Below are 27,219 nucleotides of genomic sequence, written 5' to 3'. Positions count from 1 at the left end.
TATTTAGAGCACTAGACAAGTTTTGACAAGATATATGTTACTGTGGAGGGCTGCCCTTTTATCTTTTAGGTTGAGCTGCTCTCTACAAGATGATTGTGCTTCTGAGATTCCTTGATCTCCTCCAGAATGCACCATATTGGGTCCACAGGCCTTCTTCAAATGCCTAGATGTGGCAATGTGTTTTCTACTCTGGGATGGGGGGCTTTTGAAGATCTCTATCCAGACACTGATCCGATGGTGGCATGGCTTTGCCCAATCTTCGAAAATATATGAACTGGATACCTACCTAGTGGTTGCAAATGAGGGACTCTTCCTCCGGATCGGTAGACATACGGTGGAGCTTCGAAGCTATCTTTTGGACTTGAATAGCAATAAGGCAGAAGGGTGCTATGATGTGAACTTTAGGCCCGAGTGAGGTAACTTAGGCTGGTCCAGATCAAGATCTTGCATAGAACCTACTGCACAAGGACAGCAGGAGCTTCACTACCACAACAGCTAAACTGTGGAACTCTCTGCGAACCTCGCTTAAAAAAAGAGACTAACCTGTAAAAATTTAGAAAGGTATTAAAAACATGGCTTTCTAAGACATAATTCTTAAACTTACTCCAGCTAGATCTGTATGTGCCAAGGGCAGCGCCTAGACAACCTAGGGTATTTGTTGTGCTTTATAAATTCTTTTTCATCATCATCACTTGGTAACATTTGGTAAGGCAATTTCTGAACTCTCAGGAAATTAGCCATTTAGGAACCTTCTTTCATGGTCTTGTCCCCACCTGCAATGTTTTAGGAGAGAGTCAGTGGCTGTTTGGCACATGACATAAATCCCCATGGGTATGGTGGTAATGAAACTCCTCTGGCTAGACATTTGAGGTAATGAGACTCCTCCCATGTTAAAGAAACTTCTGTGTAATTTTGCAACTGGTGATTGTGAGGTGCAACATTGCCCACAAATGGAAGACTGCAGACTCTCCGGAGGTGGAAAACTGGACATGGACTGGTGTATTGGCTGTGAAAAAAAGAGCTACCTCTGAAAACTCATAGAAACTCTGCTTTCTTTAGCGCACTGCCAAGACTCTGGAGAAGCACATTGCACACAAGAGCCAAAGCTTATTGCCAGCTAGTCTAAATAACTCATTTCACCTTTCAAAGGGCTATCCTTTTAGCTCTGCATCTGAGCTTCGCTCCCCTGCCTGTGCAACTGCTGCCCACGTCAGAACTGCATTCCTGTCTGAATGCAACATCAATATGCACCAGAAATGTTCTCTTGCTCCAGCCCCCTCTAGGGCTTAAAACTGTACACCTGCATCGCACCCCTACGTGTCACCATTATTTTCAATAGATATGCGCTCTGTAATCTGCGTCAAGCGTTTTAGGTTTAAAACTTGGGTGTAATTTGTACGCTATCGGGATTGTCAACTCAATCTATTCTTACTGTTTCCCATTGCTTGAAAATTTTGTTTTATTAGACGTTTAATGTTTCTAAAATGTTACTGTTCAGCACCATCTCTTATACTTTCTTTTTTGTTTATTGAGTTTTGTATAGTGCGAATTTGACCCGAAAGCATCCGAGCGCTTCACAGATTTAACACAAGCAGAGTAAATACAGCTACATAGTGACAGGGTGTGACGATTTATACAAGTGATTGCTTAAGCAGCAACTCCTTAAAATACATTTGGAGTAAATACATATACATGGTGACAGCATGATATGATATACGATATCGCAATGAAGAATAAATGAACATACATGGTAGTGTTTCAGAGACAAATTAAAAAATTAAATAGTCAGTGTTTGCCTTAAATATGCCCTATGGTTTGCATTACCTTGTCTATCCCCAACTCCCGTGGTGTCGTGAGACCCCACATACGTTTTGCTGTAGCCCAAGTACAGTAAATGTTAATGGTGTGTTGGGCTAGCCCGAGTCATACATCACGTTGTGCCAGAATCCACTGCCCTATCTAATTTATTAGTAATCTTACCTTTGCAGCCAGCCATCTTTTATAATTTTAATTGTTATCGAGAAGAATGGCAGCATTTCATTCCATCAGAAATGCAGAAGGGTAGATAGATGACAAATTAATAATTTACCCTCTTTACCGAGCTCTGCGTGCAGATTATGAACGGATTGATAGCTGGGAAGCGGGCAGCGCGTGCATGCTGCGCTCATTGTCCTGTGTTTGTGGTACCCACTGAAATCAGCCGTGCGGGGTATCTCAGGCCGGGGAACTAATTACTTGTGCCGATTGCCAGGCTGATGAATAGGCCTCATTGTCGCATTCCCCTGAAGACGGCGCGCGCTCTGTGATTCACGGCTGCACCCCGGCTGATATTTGATAATAATTGTAACAGATAAATGTTGGGCGGCAGAATGATGAAGTGCCTATCCGGGCTAGGCGACTATCACACTCGTGCACAGAGCCAGCTGCGTTTTGCCTTTTTTCACAAATTGCTAATGAGGAAACGGTGGTTCTCGATGGAGCTTTGACTAAGGGTATGCTGTCTCAGTCTCAGGGCGGGATCGCATGCTTTTTTAGTGAGTTTTGAAGTAACATTGCTGCACGTTGGGCCCGGTCTTCAGCGGTTTTAATTGCTAATAGGTTTTTCTCTATTTTTCCTTCTTGGTCCTGCACCTTGTGCCCCATGAGTTGGCATGTGCCAGCAGTAACTTGTGTGGTCTTCAGTACCTCTTGCATGTACCTACTGCTGATTCTCTCTAAATGTGGGCATGCTCCCCATTAAATTATAGTTCAACTTCCTCTATTAGATGCCCAGTTAGAATGATGTAACTTAAATCTGGCTTCAGGGAGCTCACGCCAGGATGGTGTGATTATCTGTGAATAAACTAGTTGTTCTATGAAGTATTACCAACATAGTTTAATATTTTTTAGGTTTATATTTGTTTTTGTTGTTGCAGTATAGAAAACTATTACAAATTTAGCAATGCAAGCGAAGCCTCACCGAAGTGATACTCAGTACATATGAAGGGCAACTTTTAAACTAAACCCAACAACCCTTCCACCCTCGCCACCCTCCTCCTCTAGGGCACGCAACACGCAATCTAGACCATCGAAGATGACCCCATGCTAGGAAAGAATTATAAAGGTGGTTCCTGCACTTGTGATGTATGTGGCGGCTCAGTCAAACTGAGCATTCTTAAGTACCTAGGGCAAGTCAGTAAACTCCTGGGAAAGAAGCGTAATGAAAGGTCTGCACATTTCTCGATAAGAGTCACCCTGCATCATTAACGTCAAAGTAAGCCTCCCAAGCACAAGCCACATGCGATGAAGCCAACCCTGGTGAGTCGACAATCTGTCCTCCAGTGCGCGATGACTGTCTGATGTCCAGCCCCCAGTGCTAGGCCAATATGTCTGCCTCTGCAGGATTTAAGTGGAAATGTAAGCGAGTTAGGAAGTCCCAGGATAGTGTATCCCGGGAATTTAGGTAGTTGGATGTATAGGTAGGTATCGATATCATTCAGAATCTCGCTCCAGAACTGAGCTAACTTAGGACAGTCCCAGAGAACATGCAAAAGAATTGATGCATCCCCAAGGTCATGGGGTATGTCCCCCAGGCACTGAATACTAAGTCCTCTAAGAGGTTTCACATTTGTAGATCAATGTTGTAAGAAATAGTTCTTGAGTTTTTTTAAATTGAAAAGCTTTATTGGTGCTTTTTCATTTCACGAAGGTTCAAAACTTCATTTCCCAGAATCCATTATGGAAAACGTATACTTCTAAGTAGTTATGTTAACATACACTCCCAATGCATTTCGGCACTCATGCCTTCATCAGGGGATATCTGAAAATAATAGGTTGATAATGAATGAAGTATGATACACGGGAAATTGTATTCACCCATATATTGTGAAGAGTGTTACAGGGAAAAGGATGTGATACCTGTGATGTAAAAAGGGATGCAAGGGATAAAAGAGAAAGACACGCTGTGATGAATGTTGCAGGCGGCTATTAAGTGTGTTTATACGGAAAATAACGGTGATCGTAAACAGCGCGATGTCGTGCATGTATATAATAGCGTGGTTTAGTTGATGCTAGTTCAAAAAAAGTGAGTCGTAGATGGTTGTTAATTAGTGACACCCAGTTGAGGTCGTAGAGGTGCGGCGTGAATTCAATTACGGTGACTAGTTTTAAAGTCAATTTGTATACCGTGGGGGTGTATTACAAAAATGGAAAGAATACCATGCAGTTTCAAATCTGTGAATTAGCGGGTTGTTCAATTACCGTTATGGTGAAGTAAGCTACAGAGCAATGCAGTTATTCTAACGCTTACCGCGTGTATGTAGGATCGGGACGCCGGTAGTGTCTGCCGTACGCGGGACGTGTTCTTGCGATGCTTCAGATGACAGTGTTAGGGTGCTCGGTGGGAATATAACGTGAAAAGACGTAGAAAATAATGAACAGAGAGAACAGACTCTGGAATGGGGTTTAGTGAAGGAACAGAAGTGTTTAAAAAAAATAGAAAAGTGATGTGGAAATGATTATGCGAGCTACAAGGACATGGTGTATTATTATTATTATTATTATTACATTTATTAGGCGCACAGCTACCCTGATAGGGTTTCCCGGCGCTATTAATTATAAAAGGTTAACGAGAAGACACCTTTACAAGAAATGAAAACATAAGGTGGGGGAAAGGATATAGATCACAATATTGCAATGGGTTACATAGCACGTAAGAACAGAAACATGAGTGGATATATCTCTTAAAACGAAGTCAAAAAGGTAATAGAAGGTAATACAGTCAGCTCTATAATATAGAACATAGGATGGATAAATGACCTTTGACAATTAGTGGAAGAAGAGAAATAGAAGGTCTTATCAATGGTATCAAAACTAAATAATTAAAGGTAACATAAAAATTCCATACGGTCATTCATCCCAAACGGGTTCATGGAATTTAAAAGGTAAATCCAATAGTTTTCTCGCTGTAGTAGAAAGTTGTGATTGTCTCTCCCTTCTTTTTTGGCAATTATTTCAAGAATGCAGAACTTTAGCTGACTAATGTTATGTCCGGCTTCCAGAAAATGTTGAGACACTGTGGATTTCATTTGCTTGGTTCTAATATTGGATTTATGTTCATTCAATCTGGTTTTTATTTTTCTCTCGGTTTGCCCAATGTATATTTTCCCACAAGGGCATTTGAGCATATAGATGACGTTGGTGGTATCACATGTCGCAGTTAGTTTGATTCTGATTTTATGTCCTTTCATAGGATGTTTGATATATTCGCCTCTAATGATGCTATTGTAGTTGTTGCAGTTCAAACATGGAATGGTGCCCTTAAATGTGGAGTGTGTAGATGGTTGTTCTGTGTGTTTTAGGATTTCCCCAATGTTTCTATTTCTGGAGTAAGCGAAAATCGGTTCTTGATCAAAGATGTGGTTGAAATCCTGTTCCAATTTAAGTAGTTGCCAATGTTTTTTAATAATGCGTTTATAGGAAGCACTCATGATGGAGTATTTGGAGACAACCGTGAATTGTTTTTTGGAGGATTTGGTTTGGATGCTGAGAAGTTCATTTCTGCTTTTAGATGCTGAACGCTCTCTTGCTTGTTGTAGTACCTGGTCTGGGTAATCACGAGACCTGAATCTTTGTGCGAGGATGTCAAGTTGGTCGGTTACTTTGGTTGGGTTAGATACTATCCTTTTAACTCTAAGCATTTGTGAATACGGGAGATGTTGTTTTAGGGGTAGTGGATGAAAGCTCTGGTAGTGGAGGGTGTTGTTTCTGTCCGAGGTTTTTCTGCAACAACTGCAATAGCATCATTAGAGGCGAATATATCACACATCCTATGAAAGGACATAAAATCAGAATCAAACTAACTGCGACATGTGATACCACCAACGTCATCTATATGCTCAAATGCCCTTGTGGGAAAATATACATAGGGCAAACCGAGAGAAAAATAAAAACCAGATTGAATGAACATAAATCCAATATTAGAACCAAGCAAATGAAATCCACAGTCTCTCAACATTTTCTGGAAGCCGGACATAACATTAGTCAGCTAAAATTCTGCATTCTTGAAATAATTGCCAAAAAAGAAGGGAGAGACAATCACAACTTTCTACTACAGCGAGAAAACTATTGGATTTACCTTTTAAATTCCATGAAACCGTTTGGGATGAATGACCGTATGGAATTTTTATGTTACCTTTAATTATTTAGTTTTGATACCATTGATAAGACCTTCTATTTTTCTTCTTTCATTTTTCTTCTTCCACTAATTGTGAAAGGTCATTTATCCATCATATGTTCTATATTATAGAGCTGACTGTATTACCTTCTATTACCTTTTTGACTTCGTTTTAAGAGATATATCCACTCATGTTTCTGTTCTTATGTGCTATGTAACCCATTGCATTATTGTGATCTATATCCTTTCCCCCACCTTTTGTTTTCTTTTCTTGTAAAGGTGTCTTCTCGTTAACCTTTTATAATTAATACACCATGTCCTTGTAGCTCGCATAATCCTTTCCACATCACTTTTCTATTTTTTAAACACTCCTGTTCCTTCACTAAACCCCATTCCAGAGTCTGTTCTCTCTGTTTATTATTTTCTACGTCTTTTCACGTTATATTCCCACCGAGCACCCTAACACTGTCATCTGAAGCATCGCGAGAACACGTCCCGCGTACGGCAGACACTACCGGCGTCCTGATCCTACATACACGCGGTAAGCGTTAGAATAACTGCATTGCTCTGTAGCTTACTTCACCATAACGGTAATTGAACAACCCGCTAATTCACAAATTTGAAACTGCATGGTATTCTTTCCATTTTTGTAATACACCCCCGCGGTATACAAATTGACTTTAAAACTAGTCACCGTAATTGAATTCACGCCGCACCTCTACGACCTCAACTGGGTGTCACTAATTAACAACCATCTACGACTCACTTTTTTTGAACTAGCATCAACTAAACCACGCTATTATATACATGCACGACATCGCGCTGTTTACGATCACCGTTATTTTCCGTATAAACACACTTAATAGCCGCCTGCAACATTCATCACAGCGTGTCTTTCTCTTTTATCCCTTGCATCCCTTTTTACATCACAGGTATCACATCCTTTTCCCTGTAACACTCTTCACAATATATGGGTGAATACAATTTCCCGTGTATCATACTTCATTCATTATCAACCTATTATTTTCAGATATCCCCTGATGAAGGCATGAGTGCCGAAATGCATTGGGAGTGTATGTTAACATAACTACTTAGAAGTATACGTTTTCCATAATGGATTCTGGGAAATGAAGTTTTGAACCTTCGTGAAATGAAAAAGCACCAATAAAGCTTTTCAATTTAAAAAAACTCAAGAACTATTTCTTACAACATTGATCTACAAATGTGAAACCTCTTAGAGGACTTAGTATTCAGTGCCTGGGGGACATACCCCATGACCTTGGGGATGCCATCAATACTTCATAAGTCACACTCTTTTTCGGTGAGTGATACCCCAGAGCACGACAAAACCATTATAACTCAGTCCACAAACCTCTAGTTAGTGCGCGTACTATACCCCCTTAAAACATGCAAAAGAATCCCAGGCGTGCCACACTGCCTCCTGCACTCCGCTCCGGTTACCTCTAGGTAGGCGAATGGCTGTTTGGTACCAGTAGGTGACAATTTTAATGGCCGTTTCCCTGCTAGCTGTGTTGCTAGCCGTGCGCCTTGCTCTATAATATACATCATGCCCATATTTTAATATTTTTTAGCAAAAAAAGTAAACCACAAACATCTTCTATTTTTAACAGATTCATATTAAACGCTATGAATAAACTTGTGAAACGCGGGCTGCTTGACTGTAACATTATCGTTACCACCCCATGTTTGTCTTCTGGAATTGGACACCATGTTACTTTTATATGTAATATATATTGTAGCTCTGGAGTCTTGCAAGCTATAGTAGAAAATTTAGACTGCATTTTTCTTGCCTGCTGTAGGTGTTCCTAGTGGTTCCGCATTTCCTTCCAATTTATAATTCACACAATTATTCATCTTACAATTTTACTTAAGAAAAGTTCTTATTCTCTTGGAGTTTATTGACATTTGAGTCTGCTGCTATCAAATAGGAGCTATTCAGTTAATGTAATGCTGTTGTAGATGTGTGGCTACTGCAATTTAAGATACTTTTTTTAAACACATTTTTTTTAAATCTAAAAATACAATTTACATTAGAATGGTCGCTGGTCGTATTTGGGCAAGATTAAATCTTGCATATCACCCCTCATTTTTCTTTTAAATTAGATGGCAAACATGATGGGTAAAGCAGAAATGCAATCTGAATTGCTTCAATTAAGCCATTTCGCAGTGTGGAAATGGTTTATTTAACAACAATAAATGGGAAAGAAATGACTTTTCTTGTGTTGTTCGAGGCCTCGGGGCCACATGTAATGAATATTTTAGGAGATTATTTTAATTAAATTCCTGCACTTCTAAACCGAGTGATATTTTATTATCGCATGCAAAACCATGTAGAGTATGGACTCATTAAAGTTAACACTTTCTGGACCAAGAGGGGGGGGGGGCTGATTTACTGACCTTGTGCGAAAAGGCACAAATTAGGAAGAAAAATGACGGAAGGGGGACAGGCTTTGATTAATATAGGTAATGCCAGACCATATTTATAATGGCCTTTTCCCTATTCGGATTTATAAATGCAGTCGGTGAGAGAGGTGCCCTGCTGAGGCTGAAATGAGGCTGAAATCGGAGCACATGCCATTGGAGTGTGGGGAAACTGATCGCACTGTCAGCATTTCATTTCAAAATGATGTATTTAGTGCTCAATCCGGCTTCCAGGGGGAAAAAAGAGAAAGGAGTTCCGTAGGCTGAAGGGTGATATTGTTATTTTCAAGGACATTCCTCTGTAGCAAGAAAACACAGGGGGTGGGGGGTTTGTTAGAATCAGAAAAGGTAAGGAAAATATCCACGCAAACAATGCAATCTTTTATGCGGAAGTTCAGTGCCAGCCTGCTGTTTGGTAATTGCTAACACGTGTGTTTCCTCTCATTCCCTGCAGTCGTCCTCGTGAGTTCTGGCGCCTAGACTACTGGGAGGATGACCTCCGGCGCCGGCGACGGTTTGTGCGCAACCCTATTGGATCGACGCACCCTGAGGCGACGCTGAAGGCAGCCACAGAGCACGGTCAGTTTAAGGTGGCGTATAGAGCCCCAGGGTCAGGTGACCCGGAAGGGGACATGAAACTATCCAACTGAGTCCCCGCTGTGATATACATTGGTAACAATCATTGCGAAATATGTATTTAGGGAAAATATCACACACACCCCCCCCCCCCCCCCCCCAACCCATTTTTCAGTGAGGATTTATGATTACGCTAAGTGCGTTCAATGCCGTAGACATAACATATTTGTTGACGGTTGTGATTGTGTTGCACACTCCTATGTTAGGAGCGCAAGCTTTTTTTTAAAACGTACTACCTATGCATGACTGTATGTGTGTTTGTGAGCGTGCAGTAATGCTCTGGCCTGTGTAGGGATCGAATCCAGATGCCCTTATTTTAGGAATGGCACCGGCGAGGCCACGTGCAGTCACGGGAGCCTCTCAGTATTTCTTATCTATACAAGTATACCAGATCTCTGTGCAGTAACCCTCGTAGGATTAGGCACTTATAATGCATGATGTGCGATGGCCAGTTCAGTGCTTCAAATGCGCCCCTCATCTTCGGAGTACTGAAGAGGCTCGAGATGAGCTGCCAGAAAAGGAAGTGAAGTGTGGCATTATGTAGCACGCCATCTTGACGCTTATAGCTTTTGTTTGATTCAGAAAGACTAGTGAACCTGGTTCAAAGCAAAGGGGAAGAAAGTGTTGCTCTTAATGAAATTTATTTTCAGGTGAGACATGATTAAAGTATATTTTATGTCTATGTACTATACTTAAACAGGAGTTTCGAAGTTTCAATAATAAAGAAATACGTACCTTTTTTGTTTTTTACGTTTGTCGCTATATGAATGAGCAGAATTGTTAATGGTTTGTGTTAGGAGCGACCATTCAGTTAATTTTAATCATTGCCTTGGACTTAGGTTCCTTTTGTTCAGAGCTGTGACTGTTGATTTTAGATGTTCCATGTTTAAAACCAGTTATTGTTTAGAAACTGTACCAGTGCACCAGTTGTTAACCATCAAAAAATGATTTTTTTAATTGCATTCTGCATTACACCACAAAGCCTTTTATCATTCCCACAATCACCTCGTTGTTGAGCAGAGTTTCAATCTTTAATGAATCTTTTCGTTCTGTACTCGGCTGATCATCTTAACCTCTTGCACCCTGCTTAAGAGGGTCATTTCAGTTGGAAACCTCCTACAATATGTCAACAGCTTTAGCACCAGCAGTGACACCAACCTTCACAATGAATGACCGCGCGGACAGTGGTCGATAGCCAAGTGATCTAAAAGCAATAACGGTCCCAAATGGATACACCCTTGTATGCAGTGGAATAAGATGAAGTGTTAACCAGAAACTCACATTCTTTTCAGTGAAGCAATCATTTCTATATTTTTCTTTAGCTATATGTGTTTTATATGTTTAAGTTCCTCTAACAATAAGATTGACTTTGGCGAGAAGCTTTTTTTTTTTTAAATGTATTACTAAATTTTAAGCAGAACACCTCCTTTTATTGGGCAAGCTTAGACGTTTCCAAGCGACGTTTTTCTTTGTTTTTTGTTGTTTGCCAAATATATTTCCTCTGCAAATGTTGTACTTACCAAATTAATTCCTTACTTTTTTATTTTTCTAAGGTACAAAAATTAATACCTTTTGAGTTTTAGAAAAAAATAACTTGTTTCTAATGCAGCAACGGGAGATCTCCCCTTTTGTGGAACTTGCAATGAATTAATGTGTTGGATTTATCTGTCCTACAGTTGAGTTCTTTGGAACTCGTTTGTTTAAATGTTGTAATCCCAGAATGGAGTTCTATATATGTCGGTGTCCTCCTCTGCTTGACAGTCCACACAACATGACAGCTCTTTTTGCAGGATGCAAGACTGGAGGTATTGTTTACCATTCTGAACTTTGTGAACGCGTGGAGCGTGGCCAGCAAGATGGCTGATCACCGGCACTAAACTGGATCTCCCGGCCCGTGAAACTTCTTCATAATCCTGTCTCTCTTCCACAACAGTTTGTCATAGTTGGTATGGCAATGCCAGCAGGAGGATACGCTGCATCACTGGAGTCCCTCTGTGGGAGGCTCCACGTCCTAAAACTGCTGGCGGCGCGGTGTGCACACGTTGTGGCAGAGAAACAAACAAAATTAAAATGGCTGCGTGCAGAGGAGTGAGAGTGCTGGCAGAGGGACTCCCGTAATAGAGACAGATTGTTGCGGCAGAGGTTGGAGTAAGGAGTGGTTCCCCCGCAAGCTGTCCACTGCCTGGCGGGTGAGCCACTGGTGTAGCGGCATAAAGCGGAAAGCCTGCTGTGGCACCCGATCTGTGGTTGACTGCAGCGGCCCTTTGCTAGTGGAGTGCCGGGGTGTAAGGAGGCTGCTGACTGCCGGAAAGGTGATTTCATAGCAGAGCTGTTGGACATGGAGACCTGTGGCAGCAAAAGCTTGACGGCAGGAGGGGCCCACACCTGGATGAGCTGACACCAGTGAAGCCTCCGTGGCTCTGCCCTGGATAGAGCCTGCAGAGGAACCGAGGAGGTGTGGGGGCCTCCTGACGTGCACTTGGATGCTCTGTGGCTCCTATTGCTGGGTCCTAATTGGTGTGGCGTGGTGAGCAAAAAGAACAATGGATAAAAACCAGATCTTTGTGACTGGGGGTGAATGTTTGAATTGTTCATCATTCCGGCCATCATTTGTTCCTTTTGCTTTTGTCGGCGTAAGTGGGAAGGGTATGCCCAGACGTGGATCCCGTGCTCACTGCACCACTGGATTCGATCTAGCCTGGCTAATGAGGGGTGATGCCCCAAAACCGGTCCCAGATGCTTGTTTCCGGTTCAGGGAGGACCTGGCTTGGCAGTTTGGGCTGGACTTTTATCATAAGGAAGAGGGTCAAGACTGATTTGCATATGGCTGGGTCTAAACTGGGGTGGTGTGGTGTGGTGAGCAAAGAACGATGGATTAAACCCAGATCTTTGTGACTGGGGGTGAATGTTTGCATTGTTCAGCTTTCCGTCCCTCATTTTTACCTTTTGCTTTAGTCACCCTAAGATGGAAGGGTATGCCCAGGTGTGGTTCCCGTGCTCAGAGCCACTGGATTAAAGCTAGCCCGGCTTATGAGTGGTGATGCCCCGAAACCGGTCCCAGATGCTTGTTTCCAGTCCAGGGAGGATCTGGCTTGGCAGTTCAGGCTTGACTGTTCCCATGAGGAACAGGGTCAAGACTGATTTGCATAAGGCTGGGTCCAAACTGGGGTGGCGTGGTGAGCAAAAGAACGATGGATTAAACCCAGACCTTTGTGACTGGGGGTGAATGTTTGCATTGTTCAAATTTATAGACTAAGTGTCTGATGGAGACATCTAACTGCAGATTCCTTACCTTCGATTTCGCCCCAGGTGCCAGACTGGATCCGGAATACTTTCCAGCAGAACCTCTGTATGTCAGTTGAGGGCTTTGTGCGACTTCGAAGCAACGTCATCCACTAGGTTGTGACGTTGACATCACAACCTGGTGGATGACGTGTTCCCCTACATGCTGACGTCAGTTTCTTCTTTTCTGCCCTAAAACGCAGATCCAGACAAGTGGTTCCTCTGGCCGTGTTTTGGCCTCCTATTGCGTTTTTCGTCTGAAACAGGGTGTCTTTTTTCTATGCCTTCAGGTTTTAAACCTTGTGGTTCTTGTGCTCGACGGATGTTGGCCACGGACCCTCATTCTGTCTGTATGTGGTGCTTAGACGACCACCAGAGGAGTGCGATGCTTGTCAATATCTGAAGCTGAAGGAGCAACGGATGAAGCTCATGTCGGCGCAGTTTCACGACCCTCCAAGTCTGATCGATCTCGGTCTCCTTCTCGCTCTACGCTCCCTTCACCGAGCCATTTCCGTGGACATCACTCCCTTCAATGTCCAATGGTAAGTCTCGTTGCAAGCGGTGGAAGTCACGGTATCCCCCTGCTTCGTCGCCTCACAATGTGGTTTCCCATATCTCATCACACCCTCAGACTGAGGAACCCGTGCAAGAGTCTCTCCTGTGCTTCCTTGCCTTTCCTGGAGTTGGGGCGACTGACTTATATGAGAGATTATCATTGTGCTCTCTACGCCATCTTTGGGTCTTCACCTTTCCCTGGAGTGCCTCCGGGCCCTAAGGAGGTGACGGGTGCCTTGACTGGGTCCATGCCAATGGGTTCACCCTCAACTGCAGTTAGGCCCTTATCTTCATTGACGCCAGTGCACAGCCCTTCGGGGTTCCCACCTGCGGTACAGATCGACTCTAACTCTGCGCCGGTGCACGGGCCTTTGGGGCTTGCTCCGGCAGTGTCAGTCTCCCCTCGCATTGTGTTGACATCAGTGCCGTTGGCGCAGTCTGTTGCCCTTCCATTGTCTTCTCCCAATGTCGGTGCAGCGCCGGATTGGCGTCGGGCAGAGAGGCACTGCATTGGGCTTATGCAGAACCTTTGCATGAACAATATTTGGAAGATGAGGAAGGGGTTGGGTTTGTACAGCAAATGTCTGCAAATCTTCCTATGCTGGATAGTTGGATAACTGAACTAGGTGAAGCAAGTGTTTTAGAGATGTCCCCTGCATCTGGCCTGCTTTCTCCTCCTGGCCTAGCTATGGAGGCCAGCTATTCTTTGGCAGACATGTTGGTGAGGGGGGCTGTGGTTTTAGATTTGTCTCTTATGTCCGTGATACAGGTCGCTACTTATTCTCATGATTTGGATTGTTTTCCTCAAACTCTGATTGATAGAGATTACCGGAGACAGGACTCTTGTAGGAAGCATATTTTATCTTCCACCAGTGCTGCTTTAAGTTCCATTAACACATTGTGCATCCTCTGACATTTTTCTCATGCCTTATGGGATTCATTGGCATAGCTGTTGCCTATATCCCGGATGCTAATCGGAACAATCTGGCCCAGTTAATTTCGGTTGGGCTGTAGGCTGCTACATTAATAATTCGGTGTGGGATGGACACCACCGATTCGGTTGGCAGTGCCATGGCTGCATCTGTGTCATTGCACCATCGGACTTGGCTTCGTACCAGTGGATTTTCGGAGGCAGTCCAATCCACTTTATTTTACATGCCTTTTGATGGCCTCCTTTTATTTGGCGCCCATGCCGATGCTGATTTGCGTCGGTTTGGAGACAGTCAGGGCAGTGCAGACCCTTAGCTCTGTTTCCCTTCTCTCAACCTTCATTGTTATTCTATAGCTGCATTGTTAACATTCAGCGTGTTATTCTATGTTGACACACATCTGCGTCACACATCTGCATTCTGATGCTCTTTCTGAAGTGCCCCTATATGGGTCTTCTCCGAATAGCACGTCATCCCGAGTGGTGGTCCGGCTTCTGCAGGTCTTATTCTTCTTTGTATTTGCACTGTTGACAGCAGGTTGTCTTTCATTATGATCCTATGTGGGTCTGCTGCCAATTTAATAGGTTTTCTGTTATCTCTGCTGAAGGGCTCCTTGCCCAAAAGAGATCTTTTTTTCTATGGCATTTCTTTCTCGAACGAGATCGATTACCTGCGTTACTTGCTCTTAGGGGTACTTGTGGAAGGCATATTGCCATTCTTTTTGATAATTTGTTCTCCCTTAAGGTATCCTGTGGCTTGTTTTCCCCTTGGGGAATGTTGTGTACGGTTTGTTGAGTTGTCACTACTGATGCATTGTTAGTCTCCAGTGATTCTCTCAGGGAGCACCCATTATGTTAAAGGAGTTTCCGCTGGAGCAGTGAAACATCTGGTATGGTCTCTACTTGGCAATCCACATTCTGGGTCTGACCAGTGATTTCCGTTGGGACATCTTTTTCTCGTGTCCACATTTTCTTTCAGAGACCTTTCTCACCTTTCTTCAGCAGGGTGCAATTTTTATACTTTTTAGTGCACAGGTTCATCCTGCTGATCTCCTTTATTTGTGGTCTATTCCACCTTCTTTATCTGTGTGGTCATGCTTGAGAGTCTCAAATTCTTAGTCCTTAATGCTTGTTTCTAACCAGTGGTTTCGTCTTTGGGCTTCCCTTCCTGTAAGGTTGTTGTTCTTTCACAGACTGTTATGTTCGGTTGTGCTATATGGTTTTGTATAGCTTTGTCCTCCCTAATCCGTTATTGCCACCTGTGTCACTTTGGGAGCTGCTTTCTTTATTAGATTATTTTTGTTTTCCCACTTTATGGTGAATTTCTCTTCTTTTTACTGCATATGTGTCAAATCTTTAGACACACTGTGTTTGGCAAATCATACACAGGACACTGGCACTTGTTTTTCCTTTCATTCAGAGCTTACAAGTGATTTCCCTTCTCTTTCCTTCTATTTTGATGAATCCTACTTTTTGTGGAACTTCTAGTCCTCTAATAAATATATATTAATTTTATTTCACTTGCGTTTCCTTTCGATTGGAAGGTAGGTCTTCCTTGCTTCTTCCATTGATAACCATTATTTCTGTTTTTGACGCTACTAATAATGTGCTTGTCTCCAAAGTTGCCTCTGAGCTGCCCTCCCCCTCAATTGCGAAGTCTTTTTGGCAATTTGGGATAGTTCGTGCTTAGGCCTCCATAACGTTTTCTCCACATAAGCTATCCATGCCGAATTTACGTATTTTTTTCCAACACCCTGGGGAACACTGCTTTGCAAAAAAGTGTCTGTTTTCCCCCTAAAATGGGTATCAACCCGGGGTTTGCTGTGCTGAAGTCACCATTTTGTCGGCTTTCAGGGAATTGAATAGTTGAATCAAAAAACCTATTTTTTAAACCACAGTTATGAAATGTTTCAGAGAGGTAGTCCATTTTTCCTAATGTTTGTTCTTTCAGCCTACTTCCAGTTTGTGGGAGAAACTGCAGTGAAACCCATGGGTGATCCTAGAGGGCTGTAGATTTCGGAAAAGTAGACAAAAGTCCAAATTCAGCAAGGGGTCATTTGTGTAGATGTCTCACAGTTTTCCCAAAGAAACAAACAATTGAAAAAAAGAAAAAATAATAATAGTTGGAAATAACGTCCAGTTGTGACAACTTTTTTATTTGTAACTTCTGGTCACAATGGCCAATTTACAAAAGCAATAAACCTTATCTGCTAGAGCCTTCTGGTTGCAGGATATATAGGGTTTGTAGGCTTTCCAAGAACTCGAGGTACCCAAAGCCAATAACTTAGCTGCACCTTGCAATGTTTTTTCATTGTGTACCCATTATAGAATGATTCATATGACAAAATTAGAGTGAAAAATGGGTATCAAGGAAACCTATGTATTTCTGAAATGGGCACAAGATATGGAGTTTAGAAGCAGTAGTTATTTGCACCTCTCTTAATTTGTGGGTACCCATACTAGCATGTGAATTTGAGGGCATTTCTCAAAATGTCTTTTTTCTTACACACTGGATTACATTTGGAAGGCACAAATGGAGAGAAATACAGATGGTAATAACATTTGTTTTACTAATGTGTTCCCCCTAAGTCTCCCAATAAAAATGATACCACACTTGTGCCAGTAGGCCTTGTGCCCGCGATAAGAAAGGACACAAGATGGACACATCACATTTTTCCACTGAAAGCGAACCCTTTTAAAAACAAAATGTAGCTAGCTGTGGATTTTTGGCCCTAGGTCAGCAGGCATCTAGGGAAACCTAGCAAACCTGCACATTTTTTAAAACTTGACATCCAGGGTGGGGTGACTTGCATGGCTCTCACTAGGTTTTCTTACCCATAAGTCCTTGCAAACCTCAGACTTTGTCTTTAAAAAACACATTTTCCTCACATTTCTGTGAAGAAAAGTTCTGGAATCCGCAGGAAGAAACTAATTTCCTACCACCAGCCATTTCTCCAAGTCTCCCAATAAAAATGGTACTTCACTGGTGTGGGTAGGGCTAGTAGACGAGATAGGAAAGGCACCAAAACGCAACATGGACGCATCACATTTTTCCACTGAAAACTGCCCCTTTTTTGCAGTGTGCCCAGCTCTGGATTTTGGGCCCCAGCTCAGCCAGTACCTAGACAAACCTAGCAAACCTGTACATTTTGTAAAAGTAGATACCTGGGAGAATCCACGGTGGGGGACTTCTGTTGCTCCCACCAGGTTCTCCTAAACCGAAGCCCTTGCAAACCTCAAACTTAGACTAAAGAAAATAATTACATTTATGTGATGGAAAGGACTGGAATCTGCAGGGAGAAACTAATTTCCTACCACTCCCCCAAGTCTCCTGATAAGAATGGTCCCTCACTTGTGTGGATTGTGTTAGTACTAGCATCAGGAAAGGCCACTAGATGCAATGTGGACATCTCACATTTTTCCACTGAAAACTAGCCTTTGGTTTTTTTTGTAGTTTGCCTAGATGTGAATTTTGGGCCCTAGCTGAGCCGGCACCTACGGAAACATAGCAAACCTGTACACTTCTTAAAACTAGACATCTAGAAGAATCCAGGGTCGGGTGACTTGTGTGGTTTTCCTACCCAGAAACCCTTGCAAACCTCAAACTTGGACAACAAAAAAAAGAAATCCTCACATTGCTTTGATGGAACGTTCTGGAATCTGCAGGGAGAAGCTCATTTCCTACCACCTTCCCATTGCCCTAAGTCTTCTGATAAAAATGGTACCTCACTTGTGTGTCTGGGCCCGGCGCCTGTGACAGGAGCAGATCAAATCAAAGTCAATGAGTGTCCCTTTGCGAGGACTTTCATTGATGTTAGTGTAATCAGTTCCTGTCGCGAGTATTAGGCTCAGCCACACAAGTGGGGCAGCATTTGTATTGGGACAAGTGGATAAAGGCTGGGTGGTAGTAATGTTGTGGATTCCTTCTGATTCTGGAACAATATGTCACAGAAATGAAGGGAAAATGTGTGATTTTAGTCAAATTTTGAAGTTTGCCGGGCATTGTAGGCAAGACACCTTTATGGGATCCACGAGAGGCACACCACCCTGTGCTCTCCTGGGTGTCTAGTATTCAGAAATGCCTTGGTCTGGTAGATTTTCTTGGATGGCCGCCGAACCCAGGCCTAAAAACTGCAGCTACCACTTGTTGATGTTGACATATTGCATCTGGGACCCCGCCCTTTTGTGGCCCACTGGGCCACGCAGATGAGCTACCATTTTTTATCAGTTGATATGTGGGAACCCTGGGTGGCAGGAAATGTGAGGCTCCCAACAGATTACAGTACTGGTGAGCCACCCTGGAGTCCCCCTAGAGTCTAGTTTGTGAACATTTCTAGAGTAGGTAGATTTTCTCTAGAGACAATGTACACACTGACAGAAAAGACAAATATTACTGCTGACCCATCTACTCCTCAAGTACAAACACATAGTAGTTGGATTTGGCACGAGGGTAAGTGAAAAGTTGTAAATGTAAATGTAAAAAATTTCGCAAAAATTAAATTCACTGTTCATAATAATGGTGGATTTATGATGTGTGCACTCAAAGTGGTTACTATAGTGCGCTGCTGATGATGCCCTGACAATTGCCCGATTGGCCAAGTGATTTATGTGATTCTGTGTGATGTCATGACTAGTGCCTAGTGGCACAATAATTTATGGTCTAATATGTTTCATGTGCAATACAAAGGGTATTTTTATATAACTTTGTGTGGAGTCTCATTTGTGGTGTGCCTAGTGTGTCACTGGTGTGTGTGTTGCACAAACGCTTTGCACATTGCCTCTGGGATAAGCCTGACTGCTCTGCCAAGCTACCAAGGGGTTGAGCAGGGTTTATCTTCGGGTTGTAACTCCCTTGCCTTGACTAGAGTGGTGGGTTCTGCCTGCCTTAGGTGCATACCCTAGCCAACCAGGCACTCCATTTCTAACAATCACTATGCACTGTCCCCTCTGAATTTTATGGTAATCGCTGATTGTGCCACATGCAACAGTGTCCACTTTGAACAATTCCCTGAGCAATTGCACACCAGTGTAGACATCATCTATGTATAAATGGTGACCTTTGTTAAAAAGTCCCGTACAAAGTACCCACAAAATGTTCTTACTGACTCCAAAAGTGGACGGGCAACCAGGGTCAATAGAAGAATTCCTACCAATGCACAATCTGAAATTGTAGAGATATCCAGTACCACTCTTAGACAGAATATACATATTAATTCCATAACGTACCCCCTTGCTAGTAATGTACTGCCTAAAAACCAAACGGCCCTTGAACAGGACCAAAGACGCATTCACAGCTATTTCTTTCCCTGGAACATAGATCTATGAAAAACGATCCACAAAATGATCAAGGGCAGACTGAATTTTGAAGAGACTGTCACAATCAGGGTGATCCTGTGGCAATGGTGAAGCATTGTCAACAAAATGCAGCATCTTAAGCAAAAGCAAATACCGATCAGGACTCATAGTTGCAGGAAATATAGCACTTGCCATCAAGGAACTAGTAGACCAATATGAAGGCAGCAACAGCTTCCTTATCAATCCCATCCAAAAAGTTAAACTCCTGAACTTCTTAAACTGATCCAAATTTGTGGGAGTCTGGTCAACAGTCTCATCCAAAAACACATTGTCCATAATCAACAGAAAGAAATATATAGGCAAACAGTTTTCAGTGTTGACTGTACACCCTGCAACACCACTAAAACTAGGCAACGCAGGCTGCACTGTCCTGACCCGACCCCAGCTTGTCTGGGGGCCTAAACACTAATATCAAACCTTTTGTGAGTGTGCTCAGGCAGAGACTTTGTGATGTGCTATTGTGGTAGGTGACAGCTCCTCCTCCTATCAAGTTGGAGATGGCACATCCTGCCAGCACGTATTTCCCCCTTTGTCTCACTTTCTGGGAACAATACACAAAGACCAACTGCCAGCTACACCTAGTCTTGTGACCCAGGATACAGGCACCAAATAGTTAAGACAAGAAAATTCCAACTTTCTAAAAGTGTCATTATCTGTTAGAGACTTATAGCCTCGGCTTTCTTACTATAGGTTATTCTCCAGGTGCTAGACTGAATCTGGATGTTTTCAAGCAGAATCTCTGAGCGCCAGTAGGTGGCGTCAATCGGCTCCGCGTTGTCTGCATTATCCGCACCGGCAATCATGTGCACTGTACTAACCCTCGCAGACCCCTCTTCTGGCTTGCTGACGTCAGTTCTTTCCTTTTGGCGCCAGATAGCGCTGATCCATTGAGAGCTACCCTCAGTAATTTTTTGGCTGCCTTTTTTCTCAACTTTTGATGCACCTTTTTTTGGAGTGATTTTCTCTCCTGGTGTGACAGGATGTCCCATAAGAAACCGGCTGTTGTCAAGCTATGTGGTGCCTGTCTTAGGCAGATGTCTGTGACAGACCTGCACTTGGTTTGTTTTTGGTGCTTGGAGAGGGAGCGCCACTCTAAGATCTGAGAGAATTGACATGCCATGCGCATCAAGGTGTTGAGGGAGTGATCCCTCCAGCTCTTCGCCGTCCGACGACCCCACAATGCACAAGATCCTGGTTGCGCATAAGATCCCTGGGCTATTCGCAGACCCGTACCTGGCAATCATTGACAACCCTCCCCACACCCTGCTCCCCATCCCTGCACCTCACTAAAATCAAGTAAGTCTCACAAACATTAGAAGTTGAAGAGGTCTTTGACTACACCATACCTGTTGAAGTCTTCTGCCGAGGCGCAGGAGCTTCTGCACTCCAGATCTTGTGCTTCAGCAGAGCCTGAGTCTGGGTCCGCTCCTTGCTTCTTTGACTTTCCTGGAGCCGGAGCGACTCCTGCCGATCTTAAAGAATTTTATGAGGTCATGCACCTCATATTTGGGTGCCCACTCCCTCTGAAACGCCTTTGGGCCTCTCTGCCTCGGGAAAGGTCTCCACTTGATCCTTGCCGGCAGATTCACCCTCTGCGCCTGTCGGGCCCCATTGATCCCAAATTAGATTCGGAGCATAGTTACAGGCGTGGCCAAGACCTTCCTAGGTGCCCACTCCAGTGCCGATGCCCTCAGCACTGCCATCCCATCATTCCCGACTCCAACATGGAGCTGGACGGGCATCGTCAAGGACCATGGTCTATAGATCATAGCCAGTGCCTTTTTGGCTTTGACAACCCTGGAGAGGGAGACACATTTGAGGGGTCTGAGAACCCTTATGGATACCAGCATCCTCTAGATGAGAATGAGGCTCACTGGTATGAGTAACTGGCGGATCCAGTGTGTTAGACACCATCACTGGCTTGATTTCTCCTTCTACTATGGCTCCGGGGAAGGGAGCCTCTTTTGCTATGGTGGTACGTAGGGCAGCTGAGGTCCTTAACCTTCAGCTACCCTCAGTGGCAGTCGAGACAAACATCTTGACAGAAGTGCTTCAGCTGGCGTCACCCGATTCAAACCATTATTCCCCTTTAATGAAGCCCTTACTGACGTTGTACTCGGGCCTGGCCCAAGCCCTGCACAGGGGCTCCTGTGCATAGGACAATTGCCTGCTACTGTGGCCCGCTCCCAAGGACCCCAGTTTCCTTGCCCAGTACCCAACCCCAAAGAGATTGGTGGTCCATGTCTACTACTCCACAGGATAGGGAATCCAAGAGGATAGATACCTTTAAAAAGGGAGTGCACTCTTTCGCCAGCCTTGCACTACAGTCGGTGAACACTGTGTGTCTTTTAAGTCAATATTCCCATATGATCTGGGATTCAGTTGTGCAAGTGCTGTCTATGGTCTCGGAGGAGGCCCGAGCCGTACTCTCCTAAGCTATTGCTGACTTGAGGGACATAGCAAAGTTCACCATACAATGTGGATAGGACATGACCGACTCTTTGGGGAGAGCGATTTCATAGTCTGTGTTGCTGCACCCTGCCTGGCTGAGAACCCTTTGCTTTTCAGGAGATGTCCAAAACTCGCTTATGGACATGCCCTTTGATTGCTGTTGTCTTTTTAAAGAGAAGGCAGACTCAATGCTGGAGTGCTTTAAGGACAGTAGAGCTACGGCCAGGTCCGTGAGCTGGTCTATTGCCCCTCGACAACCCCAGTCCCTTGTCTGCCCCTTTCGTGACCACAAGAGGGGGCTCCAACTGCATCTATACCCTCCCAGCCACCACAGCCTACAGGCTTCCCAGCCTTTTTGTTGGTGAGATGTGGTTCCCATAGACCACATGGGCTGGTGGACAGAGATCGGTCTAGTCTCATCCCCTGCAGCCTCCAAACTCCTTTTGCATCCAGTGATACGACATCTGCAAATCGTCCAAAGAGTCTACTCTCTCTCCTTTGTGACCACCCCTCCACCCATTCCTCCCACTTGCGACCAGCTGACTGAGGACCAACTCTCCTTGCTCCATCAGAAAGAGCTGCCTCTTTTGGCCAAGGGAGCCATAGAGGGGGGCTGGCATCAGAAGTAGCTTATGATTGCTATTCCCACGAAGGACCGAGACCTTAATCCTATCCTAGACCTGTGCCTTCTCAATCTCTTCCTTACAAAGGAGAAATTCAAAATGCTCATGCAAGTTCTGTCTGCCCTGGATCCGGGAGAATGGATACTAGCATTGGGTTTGCAGGAGACATCTCTATCCTCTCTGCTCACAGACTTTGCCTTCGGTTCATGGTAAGCCTGGAGCAGTTTCTTTGCCATGCTCCCCTTCTGCCTTATCAGCGCCCATCAGGCGTGCACAAAAGTGATGGCGGCAGTTGCAGCTCATCTGCAGAGGTTAGTGGTTCCAGTCTTTTCCTACCTTGACGATTGGCTGTTGAAGGCAGGCTCACCCCAGGCAGTCATCACCCACCTCCAGAATACGGCAAACCTGCGCTCGCAGGGGTTCGCTATCAACATACCAAAGTCACACTTGATTACCTCTCAATCGCTCCCTTTCAGTGGAGCTGTTCTGGACACTGCAGTTTTGGGCCTATCCTCCCGAGCGGCGAGTCCAGATATTCAGACAATGATACCAATGTTTCAGCCTCTATCCTGTATTTCAGTGAGAATGACCCTGAGGTTGTTGGGCCCTCATGGTCCCTACATCCTGCGTGTCACCCATGCTTGTTGACATGTGTGGGCTCTGCAGTGGGACTTAAAGTCCCAGTGGGCACAGCATCAAGGGAATCTTTCCAACATAGTCTAGATGTCAGAGGGAACTTCAAAAGATCTGCAGTAGTGGCTGATGAACCACAATTAGGTCAGTGAATAGAGCTCTGCGTCAAGCTCTACTACACATTGGACAAGAATCAGTCTTCTGATGGTCTGCATGCTCATTCCACCAGAGCAAAGGCTGCAACCATTGCGTTAGCCTGCGGACATTTGGTTTAAATTGGCTTTGCAGATCCACCTCTAGGGAGGCATTGCTTGGGTATCTATTCTAAGGGAAAGATTCTGCAGCTAGAAGTCTTTAACTGATGAACAAGTTGCTTACCTTTGGTAACGCCTTATCTGGTAGACACTCTGTCTTGCCGCAGATTACTTACCAGCTCTCTTATCCTCCCTTCAGTGTAAGGCGCAACATTCTCAGGGCCTTAGTATTTCACACCAGTGGTCAGTTCTCATCATGGCTCTGTGCTTCTGGTGTGGAAAGCCGAAAAAGTAACTGCTGTTAGTGCACAGGGTAGCGCCTATATAAGTACTATGCACGTCTTCTCTGGCACAGGTGACGCAGAGCTGAACTACGACACCTACCGGCGCTCAGTGGTACCTCACAAAAACGTCTCTGTATCTAATCTGGGGAATATTCTAAGGTAAGGAACCTGCAGCTAGAAGTCTCTATCAGATAAGATGTTACCAAAGGTAAGAAATTTATTCTTCAGAATTGTGACTTAAAATCCGACTATACTGTTAAAGGGGGTTTTAAATTACATTTCTTTAGACATCAAACTCTATATTCCTGTGTGCTCCCAATTGAAAGTGATCACTTATTAAATGTAATAAGGTAACCTGATGTTATCCTATAGGAGGGGTAGGCTTTGCAGAAGTGAGAAACTAATTTAGGAGTTTTTCCACTACCAGGACATGTAAAACATAAAAATGCATGCCCAACTTTATAAGTACACTACACCCTTCCCCCAGGGCCTACCCTAGGGGTGACATATGTATTAAAAGGGAAGGTTTAGGCAGAAGGGTTATTTTGCAAGATCGAAATAGCAGTTTAAAACTGCAAATCCATCAGGTGTGGAGCGCTGTTATGCCCCATTCCCAATCGCAAAGCGATGTCCATAAGTACACAAAATGCTCCATCTCAATAAAGTAGTCCATGTTTAACCATTTTATTCCCATTCATCCAATATATTTTCATTTCTTTCTCCATCCACATGTAAGCTTGCATGCTTTTCCAATGCTTCTAATGCTAGAGATATGCCCATCCAGGCCTTTTTCTAAAGCACGCATAGAAATGCATCGTTCATCCAGGGCAGTCTGCATCAACCCATTGCATTTCAGGCTCAATAGCCCTTCTTCAAATTTAAAAACCACCATTCCTTCTTTTTGCCCCATTTAACATGTAACATGATGTATAAGAACTCTGAACCATCCATTACAGAACGTAACCCTTCGTCTACAAGCGCTTTTTTAATGTTTGTTTTAACCCACAACAACTTGATTATTCCTGAATTCTTCCAAAGCGTGACGCCCTTCATGCCTTGCTGATCTATGTGCACCCATCTTCCCTTGCACCATGGTTAATTATCCATCCCATGTAACCACACCAAGAAATGAACAGTTAAGTTTGCCTGCAATATCTTTCTCCTACACTCAATGGTAAACCAGCCTCAGTCTACCATTGAGTGTAGGAGGTGATTGCTGGTCAGAGTTTCCGTGGAGGGATCAAGCATCACTCCATTACACTGTCAAGCCAGATGGCAGGACTGGGCCAACAGAAATCTAGAATAGTTTTGCCTAGTTGGCAGTCCAAATCAGTGAGCCCATATTGACCCTCCTCCACAAACTCTGCATGCTGAGTGTTCGGCTGCTTGTCCCCGCCATCTTGTGCACAAGCAGAGCTTGCTAAGTTGGCATCAGCAGGCCTTTTTCCTCGTGCCTGCTCCTGTTTTACGAGACGCCAGTGCCAACACAGAGGCCTGGCAACTCTTTCCATTCCTAACAAGCACTTGCAGTGCAAGAGGTCTTGCATTTGCGAGAGTTCGATCTATTGGCCTTGTAAATGATAATGCTTTTTATTTATGTGTTTAGAAAACCTGCAAGCAGTGGGTAAACGCCACTTTCAGGTTTATAAAAACATAAAAAAAAGGCATTATCATTTACAATGCCAATAGCTGAAACTCTCGCAAATGTGAGACCTATTGCACTGCAAGTGCTTGTTAGAACTGCCGCTGCTGAGCACCGACAGGACCCACTTAAAACCCTAGTGTACAGTATAAATGGTGCTCTGGTGAGGCGATCATTGAAAGCCTACAACACCTGTGTATCTAGGGCCGTTTAAATCCCCATATGGCCAGTTCATGGGTGGAGGACGACAGAAAAACAACGAATGATTGGAACGGAATGCCGAAGAAACTGGGACTAGTACTCGCGAGGAGAGGCTCTCAAGCCGGAAGGACGGTACGACAGGGGTAAGTTAAACACAAAGACGGACGAGCCCTACATGGAAATATTCCTATTGCAAACAATATCCATCTGAAAGAAACACGTTAGTTAGATTCCTCACCTTAGAATATCCCCAGGCGTCAGACTGGATCCGGAAGATTTTTCGTCAGCAATACCCCTTGCGCGTCGCTAGGCGTCGTCTGCGGCTCCGCGTCCGTCGTCGGCGTCGTGCGCCGGAATGACGTCGTCGGAGTACTTGGACGCCGCCCTCGCGCGCTGACGTCAGTTCTTCTTTTTTCCGCGCCAGTAAGCGCAGATCCGGGAGAGCTACCCCTTTAGTCAATTTTTGACTAACTTTTTGATCCTTTTTGATCCTGTCAATCGACTCCGGTGCCGGTAGGATGCCTGGTTTTAAAGCCTGTGCTGACTGTAACCGCCTGATGTCGGTTACGGACCATCACCGCCGGTGCCTGTACTGCTTGGGCCTCGACCACGACGCGGAGTCGTGCTCGGATTGTAAGGCCCTGACCTCGAAGGCTAGACGGGAGCGGTCCCGTAAGCTTCTCGAGATTCGCCACGGAGCCGCAGCCGACGTCACCATCGGTCGTCGGGATCCAAGTCTTCGGGTAAGTCGAAGCATTCCAAGAAGTCCAAGAGGCGACATCGCTCTTCGGACTCCCCTCGCCGGTCGCGCGACTCGGCCGAGGGTCAGGGTGGTTCCACCCCCGCGGCTCCGGCGGAGCCGCAGGCGCCGCGCACGTCCCCATACCCTCCGGTCCCTGGGACTAACGCGACGCCGGCGGAAGTCAGTGCCTTCCTCTCGGCCATGAGGAACCTGGCTCCGCCGTCGGCGCCCGCTGGTGCGCCTTCGGGCCCCGCGGACCCGACTGGGCTGCCTTGCCTGCCGGTGGCTCCGGCCCCGGCGCCGTTGACGGCTCCGGCCTCGACGCCGCAAGCGCCCGAGGGACCCGTTCTCGAGTCCCCGTCGACGCCGGTCGACCTCGTCACGCCTCCTCCGCCGGCGTCGACACCGGTACCACCCCCGACGCAGACGTCAACTCCGCTCGACGTCGTGCCCCAGTTCAGTCCCGCTCCGGGCCCGGCGTCGATGGACGCCGAGATCGACGCCGCTAGAGACACATTTTGTCTACCGCCCGGCTCCGTTACTTTCTCCTCTACAGCAGGAGTCGGATGATGGGGACTACTGGGAGGGATCCGAGGATCCTATGGCCGCTCAGGCCCAACTGTCCCAGGACTGGGCAGATGAACTGGGGGAGGCCAGTGGTCTGGATACCTCGCCAGACACCGGATTCATCTCTCCTCCGACTGTGACTTCGGAGGAGGGTGCTGCTTTCTCCGTGGTGCTACGCAAGGCGGCCGCAGCCCTTGGGCTCGAGCTACCTGCCGTGGCTGTGAGGACGAACGTCCTCACTGAGGTGCTTCAGTCTGCGGCAAGCTCCACTGAGCCTCTGCTGCAGTTCAATGAGGCCCTCACTGACGTTCTGCAGGGCACCTGGTCCAAGCCCTCCACAGTTCTTCCTGTGGACAGGAACGTCGCCAGGCGCCACCGCCCTGCTCTGGGCGACCCCAGTTTTCTGTCCCAACACCCTACCCCTGAGAGCCTGGTTATCCAGGCCTCCACCTCCCAATCCTCTTTCCCGA

General features: G+C 45.1%; 1 protein-coding gene across 3 annotated transcripts in view; it reads left to right on the top strand.

The window, feature by feature from the left end:
- Positions 1-27,219, top strand: part of LRBA (LPS responsive beige-like anchor protein) — a 2,426,603-nt gene that overhangs the window by 1,195,508 nt on the left and 1,203,876 nt on the right. For all 3 annotated transcript variants that reach the window (XM_085641653.1, XM_085641654.1, XM_085641652.1), the window contains exon 38: positions 9,051-9,175. In XM_085641653.1, coding sequence (XP_085497779.1) covers positions 9,051-9,175 — 125 coding nt within the window. The remainder of the gene's footprint in view (positions 1-9,050; positions 9,176-27,219) is intronic.

This window comes from Triturus cristatus, chromosome 2_2, assembly GCF_964204655.1.
Source record: "Triturus cristatus chromosome 2_2, aTriCri1.1, whole genome shotgun sequence".
Classification (NCBI taxonomy): domain Eukaryota; kingdom Metazoa; phylum Chordata; class Amphibia; order Caudata; family Salamandridae; genus Triturus; species Triturus cristatus.
This window is presented reverse-complemented; position numbering and strand designations above follow the sequence as displayed.